This window comes from Magnolia sinica, chromosome 3 (assembly GCF_029962835.1).
Source record: "Magnolia sinica isolate HGM2019 chromosome 3, MsV1, whole genome shotgun sequence".
NCBI lineage: Eukaryota > Viridiplantae > Streptophyta > Magnoliopsida > Magnoliales > Magnoliaceae > Magnolia > Magnolia sinica.
The window spans coordinates 9,449,325-9,462,640 of NC_080575.1; the positions used below are offsets into that span (position 1 = coordinate 9,449,325).

The window sequence follows — 13,316 nt, forward strand, 5'->3', positions numbered from 1 at the left end:
GCATGAGCCAAAGAATGAGTTAGATCCAAAGCTTAGATCCCACCACAGAAAACAGTGGGGAGAATGACGCCCACCATTAAAAACCATAAAGGGCCACAAAAGTTTTTGATCAGGTTGATATTTGTGTTTTCGGTTCTTTCATGTCTATGTTAACTTATGAACAGGTTGGATCTCAAATTAGCATTATGATGGACCTTAGGAAGGTTTCAACGGTGGATGTCACTCTCCTCACTTTTCTGTAGCGCGCTCTACTCCAGCTTTGGATTTGCCTCATTATTTGTCTCATGCCTTAAAATGATCTCTTCAGATAGATAAATGGTGTGGATACAACGCATATATCATGGTGGGCCCACAGAACTTGGTGACGTCACTTTAGTATCTCGCTCAACCTGTCAGTGGCTAATCCGCGTGGAGTAAAACTGGTGGTACATGTTGGACTCGCTTTTTTTTTTTTTTTGGGAATAAGTGCGTCTGATATAGGCGCTCGCCTTTTTGAAGGGGCCTAGAGTGATGTATGTGAGATCCGATCCAACCATTAGATTTGTAATTCTATACTAGGCCCAGGTCTAAAGATTAAACTGATATGTAATTGAGGTGGGCCACAGCAACAGAAACAATTGAGAGAGACGTCTTAAAGGGTTCACCGTGATTATTATAATGAGTCCATTCTCTCATTTATTTTCATTGTTGTGGTCAAACTGAATTATAAATTAGCCTGATCTTTTGGATTTGGGCCTACCATAGGATCACACATCTAATAGTTATGAGGGAGCTTGAAGACACATCACAGGGGACCCCTTCAAATATCAAGGGTCGGCATCCCTACGGCGCCTGTTCCCAAAACACAGCCTTTATTCTCCAAAAGGCGTTCGTCAGTCCATCCTCTTGTACCATGAACTGTAGTTCACCCATATAGTAACTTCCAAAGTATTGAATGCATGTGAAATCAAGCCCTTCCAACAGGTTGGCCCCATCAGGAGAATTGTCAAGCGCAATGGTCATTCTTATCTATACATAAATTGGGCAAGGCCACATATAAACAATACCTATACATTGCTATATAACGAAACACAAATGTGGTCCACTCAATGAGATGCTGTTATAGAGTTTTTCAAAAAGTAATGATCATGTTAGGGTCAACATATTAGACATGGGATATTGAAAGATTGAAAGTTCTTGGTTGGACTTAAACCTATAGTCCATCCGGTTGTACTTGAGACCATTTTAAAAACGTGATTTTTAGTGAGGCCTGCTCTTGATTTTTGACAAGGCTCTCCGTCGTGTGTACGTGAGATCTACTTTGACCTATAGATGTGTTATTTCATGATGGACGAGTCACAAAATCAGGCTGACCTATGATTCAGGTGGGCCACAACAAGGGAATCATTCAGTGATTCAGGTGGGCCACGAACAAAGGAAAACAGTTTGGACGGTGAGTTATATTGTTCCAATCATATCGTCCACCTTAACCACGGGAGGGGCTTATTTTTAGGCCCTGGGCCTTAAAATGGGGCGTGGTACCTATGGTTGGGATAGATTTCACATCAACTCAACACCACGGTAGGGCCCAGCCAAACTGTCACCGTTTTCCAAGGACGGGATTGAGTCCTACCCGCGCCTGTCTCTAGCCCCAAACGGGCAGTTCTGTAGGCGGGGCCACCGTTATTTATCTGTTTATCCAAGCCGTCCATCCCTTTTCTCAGATCATTTTAAGGCTTGAACCAAAAAATGAGACAGATCCAACGCTCAAGTAGACCACACCAAATAATAAGATTGGTTACATTAAATGCTAGAGTCATCTGTGGTGTGTTCCATTTGAGCGTTTGATCTGCCTCATTTTTGTGTTCCCGCCTTAAAATGATCTGAGAAAAGTGACGGACGGCTTGGATAAACAGATGCATATCGGTGGGCCCGCCCACAGAACTGCCCGTTCATGACTAGAGACGGGCGGGGGTATGACTCAATCCGCGTCCCTTTTCCAAAGTGAAGGTGAAATGAGGGTGGCTTCCGTTGATCCCTATGGAGCCCATCTTGGGGTATATTCCTTAAATCCATGCCATTCGTTTTGACACCTTATTATATGGTATGATACCAAAAATGAAGCAGATACAAATCTTAGGTAGACCACACCACATAAATAGTAGTGATTAAATACTCACCATTAAAAACTTCTTTGAGGCTGCCGGATTGTTCATTTACCATCCAACCTGTTGATAAGTTCATAAAGAACTGGATGAAGGGAAGACACGAATATCAGCTTGATCGAAAACTTGTGGCCAACAAGTTTTTAATGGTCAATCACTACTGTTTCCTGTGGTGTGGTCCACCTGACATTTGAATCTGCTTTATTTTTGTGATCTTGCTATAAAATAAACTGTCAAAACAGATGGACAGTGTGGATGTAAGGTACATACATCACGGTGGGCTACATTTCGTGATCCACAGGAGCCGTGCCCAGGTGAAATAACGCCACTGGGGGTACATTTATTAACGCCAATTAACCCTAGTTTCTAAGCTGGTTGGACCTGAGATTTCTCTATTTTAAATAACGTTTTAGGTGATAGCGACGACGCACCGAAATAGTCTTCAGTAGGCTGGCCCACTTGAAACTTGCCGTTAGATGTCTTGGCCCACACTCAAGGTGGATGGTAGGTTGTTTGGGATAGTAACATACTCTACTAAATGATTTCCCTAAAAAAGAGAAAGAAAAATCTTTACAACATTTCAAGTAAAAGTTCCAATAAAACTACAAGAGACGTACTTACATTTGAAGAGGAGTTTGATATCTATCTCGGTGGAAATGAACCCACTGATCAAAATAAGAACTACCACAGGTGGCCCATCAGGAGTTTGTTTGAGAACATACAACAGAGAACTGGCACAGATGACCCATTAGGGGTTTGTTTGTCAACATACAACATAAAGAACTGGCATAGGTGACCCAACAGGGGTTTGTTTGTCAACTTACAACATAAAGAAGATGCATAAGAGGCCCATCCGGGGCTTGTTTGTCAATGTACCATGGCTAATCTGACATAGACACCATGGCAAAAGTGGTCCAAGTCATGCGAGCCACCCCGGCATGTAGTTATTCAAACTGGGCCCAGGAGCAGTGCTCATCGTTATTTGATCGGTCTGGTACCTGCAAGCCACAAAACCAAGTGCACCGTTGTGAGAACGGTTTAAAAATTAGTTCTAGCACATCATATCCTTGGCCACTAATATCACCCCTATAGGGCTATTACAAGCTGATAAAGGCTAATGCAGCCACATTGTAAGAATGGATGACCGCTACATCGGTCAGGTGATGTAGGACATGGCACAGATACATTCCTGGCATAGTTGTAAGACGTGGTATGGATACACTCCTTACATGCTTGGACCAAAAGAAGGTGAACCAGAATTTAGCCATAACTTTTGATACGGGTGTCATTACAGAGTGCACAACCTATCAATTTTTACTGTAACGGACCATCCGAGGTGAACCGACCCACAAAGTGGGTTGCGTATGTTTGTTTCGTTAGAAAATGCGCGCTTTCAGCTTAAAAATAAAATTTTAATTAAAAAAAATATTATTTTTAGTAATTTCTATTTTTTTTAAAATATTTTAATAGTTTTAAAGTTTTATTTTACTTTATATTTCATTTTATTTTATTATTATTTTTTAAGAACCCTTATAGTAAAAGTTTATTTAGAATTTTTATTTTTAGAAATTAAGATTTAAAAGAGTTTTATTAGAATTATGATTTTTATTAGAGTTAGAATTTTCTTATTTTTGGTAATTACGAATTTATTTCGTTTTTTTTTTCTTTATTAATAGTGTAACTCAGATGTATACACGTTAGATAATTATCAATCAATTTATTTCAAAGTATTAGAAATTATTTTCTATTTCTTCTCCTAGATTGGAGGAATCTCAGTGAGGAGTCCAGAAAAACTCACTGGATTCAGAGTAGTTATCCTGGGGAAGATGGTAATTGACCTCATCACCGCGTACATACCTGCGTCAGTAGGTATATATAAGAGTGGGAGGAGAAAGTAGTTACCCGATTTGGAGCGTGGGTTCACAGTCTAGTGGATGAAAAAATCCGTCGCCCTGCGGTGGGCCCTGTTGCCGGATGTACTCCATTGCATGTGGATTGTGATTCCATGCTTGGTGTGTATTTGCCTGCATTCCTTCATCCAGCTGACATACCGAAAAAGTAAGGAGAAAAATAATGGAAAAACAGGTTAGTCATGACATGGAAATTTCGGGCAAAACTCTGATAACTACAGCGTGAGAAGTGGCAATGTAGCTAGAATTCGAACCCCGCCGCACACCCAAGCACACCAGAGTGGGATTTCACCACCTATGAGTTTCGAACCCAAGAGGTCGTGTTGAAACTCCTCAGAGTCTACCGCTCGGGCAAGGATTGGAACCCCCGGTGTCGGTTAACCTCATCAGTCATCAGCGTATTATCTATATTTGATGCCAGCAAGTGGGGCCTGCTTTAGTTCACCTATGGAGAGAGCTTTATCACCACTGGTTGTTGTGTCCACATCACCGTTCGATCAAGTTAAGATTACTTCCGTTTAATCTTGATCGGTCGGTGATGACAGCATCCAAAACTAGATTATGGTTTTAGGATGATCAGCCCATCCACGTTAGTGTCCCGTTAACTGCATGGTTGGGTAACTTGGATCATTTGTCATATGCCATCTACGACGGATGGGTGACTTGGAAAATCCTAACTGACTAGCAACTGTGACCGTCCAATGGGATTAAAAGTAAAGGATCAATGGTCCACATTGGAGGTAGCTGAGTGATTGGCTGGTTTACATACCCTTCTTTTGAGGGCCTTGTTAGCTTCACTAAGCATTTGTTCCTGCACTAATAGGACAATGGTGAGAGGGGAAGAAAATGCATATCTATTACTACAAGAAAGGGGCAAATAAAGGCAGCTTCTCCTTACTCATCATACCCTTCTTTGAAGATCTGTGAGCTGGTCAAGCATGTACTGGGTCTGTAAAAGATGGGAAAAAATAAAATCAAAGGTTAGAAATGCACTTCAAATGATCAGAGCAAGCTGAGCAACATGGTAATGAAAATGGAAATGTAATTGACTTTGCATAACGGTTATAATGGCCAATACGTAACAATAACGGCAATGGCCATTACGGTTGGAGAAGAGGAGAGGAAGAAGAGATTTTCTGGACTTGGAGTATTGCAGGTAGAATACTTTGAATATTTTGGATTATGAAAGTGGATATTACAATGCTTTGAATTGTTGGAAGAGGGGATATACCTACTTGTTTTTGTTGTTGTTCCATGTACGTCAGGTTCCTTTTTATAGACTCTTGAGGAGTAATCTACACACAAGAGTAAATGCACTACTACTTTCTACAATAAGCATTAATTACCTAGGAAACTCAAAAGATACTTTCTAGATTTTTCTTAGACACATTTTAGATACTTTGTAGACACTTTCTAGAAACATTTTAGATATTTCTAAAATATATTTTATTTTCAAATTATATTTTCAACACTCTCTCTTAATTTGAAAATTTTGCACTCCCATCATTTTTCTAAATTTGATAAACTTTTCTATAGTGATGGAAATATCTACAAGTTGATCTTCTAACTTGCAAAACTTCAGCTCAATTTGTCCTTCTTCAACTAATTCCCTGATGAAGTGATGGCGAAGCTCGATGTGCTTTGTTCGACTGGAATCTTTGTTATGGTAATTGCCGACATGTTGTCATAGAAAATAGTAGTAGGCGATTTTTGTTCATTTGTAAATCACGTAAAATCCTTTAATCGAAATTGCTTCACATGCTGCTCTAGTAGTTGAAATATATTTAGTTTTTGCGGATGATAACGCAATTGTCTTCTGCTTCTTTGATGTCCATGAGATAACCTTTGATCTCATACAGAATAAATATCATTCATTCTTTACATATAAGGATGGCGTACTTGGACTTCTTTTGAAGCTGTTTTAATGAAAGTACTTGTCAATCTTTCTATTCCATGGTCTTGGTGCTTGCTTTAACCAATATAGTGCTTTCTTGAGTTGATATACCTTTTCTTCTTTTCCTTTCACCACAAATTCTTATGGTTGCTTAACATATACTTCTTCTTCGATTTCTCCATTGAGAAAGCTGATTTAACATCAAAATGAAAGACTTATTAGTTTTAATTGAGCCGCAAGCACCAAAACAATCCTTATGGTTTCCATACGAGTGACAGAAGCAAAAGTTTCATTAAAGTCTATACCTTGTTGTTGAGAATAACCTTTTGCCACCAATCGAGCTTTATGCTTCTGGATCGAGTTATCTTCATTATACGTAGTCTTGTAAATCCATTTCCAGCTTATAACGTCTTTTCCTTTAGGTAGATCTACTAGCTCCCATGTGCGATTATTCTCAATAAGTGTAATTTCTTCATTCATTGCCTTAATCCAAGTTTCTTGTTTTACTGCTTTTTCAAATATCTGCGGCTCCCATGCAAAGTAGGCAACATCATATTTATCATAAATTTATCTTCGAGATCGTACCTTCCTTGGAGGTGAATCAAAATCTGATGAAGAGCTGCTTGATGGACTTGAAGAATTGCTTGAGGTTGAATTTGTTGTAGTGGGGGGCTTTGTGGAGAAGAACATGGAGCTGTAGTTACCTTTTGGTATAATTTCAGGCTCTTTTAATGTCTTTAAAACATGGGTTTGTTTCTCATCCCATTTCCATCATATCATTTCATCAAATACTACATCTCTAGAAATCACCAATTTACCAGAAGTGGGATTATAAAGGCGGTAGGCTTTGAAGTCTTCACTCTAGCCTATAAATATGCATTTTTCTCCCTTTTCATCGAACTTTTCTTTCACTTTTTGTGATGGAATGTTACCGATGGTTTTTTCGTCTGATGCCATGCTTCATATGGAGTCATGTTCCTTATTGCTTTTGTTGGAGATCTATTGAGGATCTAAACTGTTGTGTGTATAGCTTCCGCTCAGTAATCATTTGGAAGCGCTTTGCCTTCTAGCATTCTCCAAGCCATTTCTACAATTGTCTGGTTCTTTTTTTCCGCCACACCATTTTGTTGAGGAGTGTATCTGGCTATCAACTCTCTTTTGATGCCATTTGACTTACAGAAATTCTAAAATTCTTTTGATGTGAATTCTCCACCACGATTTGTCCTTAGAACCTTTAAGAATTGGCCGCTTCGTTTTTTTGCAAATGCTTTGAATTGAAAAAAAATGGTGAAAGCCTCTAATTTTTGTTGAAGAAAATATATCCACATCATCCTACTATAATCATCAATGAAGAGTAGGAAATATCTCTTCTTGTTAAGAGATGGTGTCTGCGTAGGACCACAAATATCAGCATGTACAAGTTCAAGAGGAGCTTTTACTCTCCATGACTTGCTCGTAAATGGAACCCTATGAAATTTACCATAGATGCAACCTTAACAAACTTTATCTTCTTTGTTAATAAAAGGTAGACCAATCACTATATTCTTCTGCTTTAGCAATTTCAGGCCTTTGAAATTTAAATGCCCATATCTCAAATGCCATAGCCAAGTTTCATCAACATCTTTAGATTTTAATGCAAAATTTCTTTTTAGCGGCATGTTGAGAGGAAAAACCTTGTTTGGTGTCATTTTTATTTTTGCCACTATTTGCTTATTATTCTTATCCAAGATCATGCATTCATCTTTATCAAAATTGACCGAATATCCTTTCTAAATTAATTGTCCAAGACTTAGAAAATTTTAAGCCAAGCCAGGAATATAAAGAACATTATGGATAAGTTTAGAATTACCTTCCTTTGTTTGCACTGCTACAACTCCCTTTCCTTCAATATTTTGAAGCTTTCCATCTACAAGGTTTACTTGAGAATGTACCCTTCATTCAAATCAATAAAACAACTCCGATTTCCTGTCATATGGTTACTGCAACCGCTATCCAAATACCAAATATCATTTGATTCTTCTTTTAAGAAAAATTTGCTTCATTCTTTGTCTTATACTAACAATATTTATCTATGTGGCCCGATTTTTGCACATGTTGTATTTGTTGTACAAATAATCCTTGTTAATATGATTAGACTTTTTAGAAATAGAGCATTGAGAATCATTTTGCTTGTTACCTCTTGGATTTCTTTGATTATTGAAATCAGACATTCCTCTGCCTCTTCCACGGTCATAGTTAAAGTTTGTCCTCCCGCGACCTCTTCCAGATTGACATATTTGATTTGAATATTCCTCTTGACTTCTCTTGTCTACTTCCATATTCTTCTTTTCCAATATATTTATTTTGGACCGAAAAGCTTGTTCAACACTATGCTTGAAGAGAACCCATCAGCTCATGTAAACTTAACTTAGATAAATCTTTAGATTTTTTTATAGCAGCTACTACATGATTAGATTTTATTAGAAGAGTTCTTAAAATCTTTTCCATGATTTAAAAAATAAAAAAATAGAAAAAATCTTGGATTGTATCTCCATAACTTCTAATTTGATTAATGATGCCAGAAACATGACAGAACTAAGTTTGAATTGACTCACCTTCCTTCATCTGTAAATTATCGAAATCTCTCCAAAGATATTGAAGTATGATAGTGATCACCTTTTCTGATCATTGAAATTTTTTCTTCAAAATTTCCCATACTTCTTTTGAGGTTGTTGCAAACAAGAGTCTGGGAAATATACTTTTGCTTACTCCTTGTTGGATGTAAAGTACAGCTTTGGCATCCTTCTTTTTATTCTCCTTAAATGCTTGTTGTCTTGCATTTGTCCATGTTGCTAATGCTGGTGCATTTTCTGGTACTTCATAGCCATCTTCTACCAACTCCCACAAGTCTTGTGAGATGAAGAGAGTCTTCTTTTGAATGCTCCAATAGTCGTAGCTTTCTCCTTCGAATATGGGCACCATATTTTGTGAATAGTTAAAGATGGTGTTGCTAGAAATTGCTGCCATATATGTCTCTTGAACCTTGCTTTGATACTAAATTTGTTGGAGAAGAGGAGAGGAAGAAGTGATTTTCTGGACTTGGAGTATTGCAAGTAGAATGCTTTGAATATTTTGGATAATGAAAGTGGATATTACAATGCTTTGGATTGTTGGAAGGGGCCGGGGGATATTCCTACTTGTTTTTGTTGTTGTTCCATGTACATCACGTTCATTTTTATAGACTCTTGAGGAATAATCTACACACACAAGAGTAAATGCACTACTACTTTCTATAGTAAGCATTAATTACCTAGGAAACTCAAAAGGCACTTTCTAGATTTTTCTTAGACACATTCTAGATACTTTCTAGACACTTTCTAGAAACATTCTAGATATTTCTAAAATATCTTTTATTTTCAAATTATATTTTCAACAATTACTTGCTATAAGACTGTAACGGCCGGTTTCGAAATCTTTGGACAACGACGTATAAAAATCCATCATGATGTACACATAATGGCCCATGGCCATTATACATATATTAGTTCTAGATGGGGCTTGTTTTTCATTTCCCCCCGTTTTCCTTATTTTTGACAATTTTGTGTCTTGAGATTATTTAAAGTAATTTTTTAAATTAAATTTGTGCAATTTTCGAAGATTAAAATACAAAATTTAAGCCATTTTGTAAAGAATCGAAGATCTAAATCCACACCCTGATCCATAGCTCAAGCGGTAGATGAGTGAAAGATACCTCATGTCAACACTGAGGTCTTGGTATCGATCCCTAGTGGGGGTGGCCAGCAGTGAAGTGTGAATTGACAGTGGGGTGTACTAACAAGCTAACAAAAAAAAAAAGGATCCAAATCTGATGTTGAAAAAGATTGATAAAATAAGTAAAAGTTTATTTATTTTTATTTTTCTTGCTTTATGTGTATTCAATGTTATACATTACCAAATGGACAAAATCTTACAACATTTGTGTTCAATTTGTCTATATTAATATAAAGTTTTTTTTTTTTTTGCTCATTTTTATATAATTTTTAGAAATTTTTTTTTTTTTGGTTTTTTTTTTTTTTATAATATGTGTGAAGTTTAAATTTGTTAAAGTCCCTTAATATGCTATCCTCTAGTAGCTCGAGCTTTTAGAGCAAATGGTTATTTGACATAGTATCAGAGGTCAAGTGTTTGAATAAGTTTGGCCTAGGGACTGGGAAATCAAGCTCGACCTCTTTATGGTATGAGCGTCCCTCCACCTTTGCCCAGTATATTTCCGTGTAAAATTTTGCCCCACATGTATGGGGGAGTGTTACAGTCCCTTGATATACAATTGATACGCTGTCCTCTAGCGCAAGTTCAGAATTCATGTAAGAGCATCATTGGGTGACTTTTTAATTTTTAATTTTTTTAATAAACTCCTTTTGTATTGATGAGACAATGTACATCCATTCGGACGGGGCCACGAATAACAAAAACACGATCGGGCCCCCACTATCAGATATTGAAAACAATAACAAAGCTAGAAAGAAAGAAAGAGGCTGCGGTAGGGACGGAGAGACTGGAGGGGGGCAGCCTATCCAGTGGGTTCGATTGATGAAGATGGGAGCGAGGGACAGGGTGGATGGGAGGGGACGAGTAACCCAACTCATTTCTTGATTTTTCGATGTCTGATTCGGCCCATACTTGCTTTGTCCAGAACGAGGTTCCCTCTAATGAGACGGGGAAGGTTAGAGGGGCTGAGATACAATTTGTCGGGAGTGCCACTGCTGGCCAAGTTGGTAAGCCTATCTACCAAAGAATTTTCTTCATGGAGTTTATGAGAGAAATGAAGGTCCAGGGGCCGAGATAGCTGGTGTATGTACCCTAGGTGATACTAGAGGTTCCAGCCGCATAAAGAGGAAGAGGTAGAGGCCGCGTGGAATAGAGTATGGGAGTTCGTTTCAACAATGATGGAGGACAACCCCATGTCTTTACACAAATGGATGCCATCAACCATTACACGGGCTTCTGCGACCATATTGGAAACTTGACCGAACTGATTATGGAAGACGAAAATCATATTACCCCGGTAGTTACGACAAACGCCTCCCCCTCCTCTTGCACTAGGGTTGCTCTAGGCAGATCCATCAACGTTCAGTTTAATCCAATTCTCAGGAGGTCTGATCCATTTGATAATAATAGCCACCATGGAAGAAGAAGGAATAGGAGGGCCGCTCGAAAGCCTCTAAGGACTAATTCTTGCCATCTTGAGCAATCGATGTCAGGAAGGAGCATACCTATCTCAATGAGTCGATTGGATATTCTGACGATGGTGGCATCAACGTTGAAGTTCCTGTTATCAAATCTAGCCCCGTTCCTGCCAATCCAGATTTCTCAGATTATAAAGGACGAAACCAAGCCTATAGATTGGCTTTGAGTGAGTGACATTTGGAAATGGGAGGCGAAGTGGGTCCAAACCGCAGAAGCAGTCTTGCTGTGGGAAAAGAGGTGGTGAAGGTCTTCAACATGAGGGTTAGGGGTGTGGGAAGTGTTGCTGATGGGGGAAGGGAGATTGAGACTGAAAGAGAGAGTGTGGTTGGGTTGGAGGGAAAGTCTGGTAAGATGGGCTGAGGGTTGGGTAGGGTGGGTCTAGATGGGTGGGCCTGATGGGGGTAGTTGCTGCTAGGAAAGCTAGATGTTGGAGACTGAAGGAGGTTTTGACCATGGAGAAGGGCTGGATGAGGTTTCTGCAGCACAGGAGCTGATGCGTGAGAGGAACTACTAATGCCGGATGGGTGGCTGATGTTGGGAAGATGCCGACTAGATGAGGATGGTAGAAGAGGCCTACATGGCTGCTTGGTATAGCTTGTTGTATAGATAGGCGGAGAGGAGGGTTTGGGCCGTAAATTTAGGGAGTGAGATGGGAGGGCTGCTGCAGATTAGTAGCAGCTTGCTGAGCAGGAAGGATGCTGGGAGAAGATTCAGTTTCTGCACTTTGAGAAGAGAGAGGAGGGGTTTGCTGGGGGTGTGATATAGAGGCCAGAGCATTTGGAATATTGGGTTGCAAGCTGATGATCGAAGCCTTTCGGTAAGGAACTCGGGAGGAGGGATCGACGTAGGGAGAATTAAGATGATCACAGCAAACGCATTTGGATGCGAGGCTGATCCTAACGCGCTGAACAACAACATCAACTGGAACTGCCATATGCATTACCTTCTAGCAAAAAATGGCAATCTTGAGAGGAATGTACTTGTTCCAGGCCCAGATGGCCCATCTTTGCTTAGGCCTTGATGAGCAAAGATTGACCAAGTTGATTTGAGAGAGAATTTGCCATCCAGGGAGACATTCCAGCTAAGCTTGTCCATTCTGTCAGATTTCACCATGCTACATTCCATGATGGATTGGATGGCCTGAGAGGGCAGGATGTTTGCTACTTGGGTCAAGTTCCAGTTGCCAGCGGGATCCTAGAAATCGGAGACTAGCATATTTCTAAGCAGAGGTTGTGGAGGAGAGGTGGCCGCACCAAAGAGAAGGCCCTTAGCTGTCCAATTTGGAAGCTGGAACTTAACATTCCCATTGCCAATTAGCCATATGGAGTTAAGGATACAGAGATGCAAATTGTTGCGGATGTCTTTCCATAGGCTGGAACCACGATCCTGCTAGGGCGGAATGAGAGGATGGGCATATGAAGGTACTTTGCTGAAATAAGCCTGGCCCATAGGGAGTTCCCCTGAATGAGATACCAAGCCATGTTGCAACGGAATGCTTGCATGGCATCACGCATTCGACGAATCCCTAAACCACCCTCTGATGTTGGGTAGCAGATCGATTTATAGCTGACCCAGTGGCAATGTTTAGTTCCCTTTGAAGATCCCTAGAAGAAAGCAGCAACGGACTTCTCTATGTGCTCGGTGGCTCTTATTGGGATGTTGACTGAGGAGAGGATATGCATGGGAATACTGGCAAGAACATGCTGAATAAAAACTATCTTAGCAATATGATTGGGGAGTTTTGCCTTCCAACCGGCGATTCTATATTCGATCTTTTGAATTAGGGGCAGCATGTGGCGATATCGGATCCTCCCTTTGAGTATAGGGATGCCAAGATATGTGATGGGGATGGATGATAGCTGAAAACCAGATATTCTCTCTATCTGCCTGGCTTTATTGGGAGGAGCTCTCTTAGGAAGGATGAAGTTGCTCTTGGAAGAGTTGACTTTCTGCACTGACGCATTTTCATAGGATTTGATGAATGCTAGTAGTGAGCGGACTGATGAAAGCCTGCCATTCAAGAATATAATGGTGTCATCAGCAAAAAGAAGATGAGATATGATCGGGCAGCTTCTTGGTAGGCTATAGGGGAGGCATCTCCCGACTGAAAGAGGGAGTTAAGGCCTCGACTGAGGACCTCCG

The 13,316-nt window shown here is 39.8% G+C and overlaps 1 protein-coding gene across 1 annotated transcript in view; it reads right to left on the bottom strand.

Annotated features, from left to right (window-relative positions):
- Positions 1-2,705: 2,705 nt before the first annotated feature.
- Positions 2,706-13,316, bottom strand: part of LOC131239472 (agamous-like MADS-box protein MADS4) — a 78,137-nt gene continuing 67,526 nt past the window's right edge. The window contains exons 5-8 of the mRNA XM_058237190.1: positions 4,962-5,003; positions 4,824-4,865; positions 4,047-4,186; positions 2,706-3,142 (exon numbers count right to left, since the gene is read on the bottom strand). Coding sequence (XP_058093173.1) covers positions 3,064-3,142; positions 4,047-4,186; positions 4,824-4,865; positions 4,962-5,003 — 303 coding nt within the window. The 3' untranslated portion in view covers positions 2,706-3,063. The remainder of the gene's footprint in view (positions 3,143-4,046; positions 4,187-4,823; positions 4,866-4,961; positions 5,004-13,316) is intronic.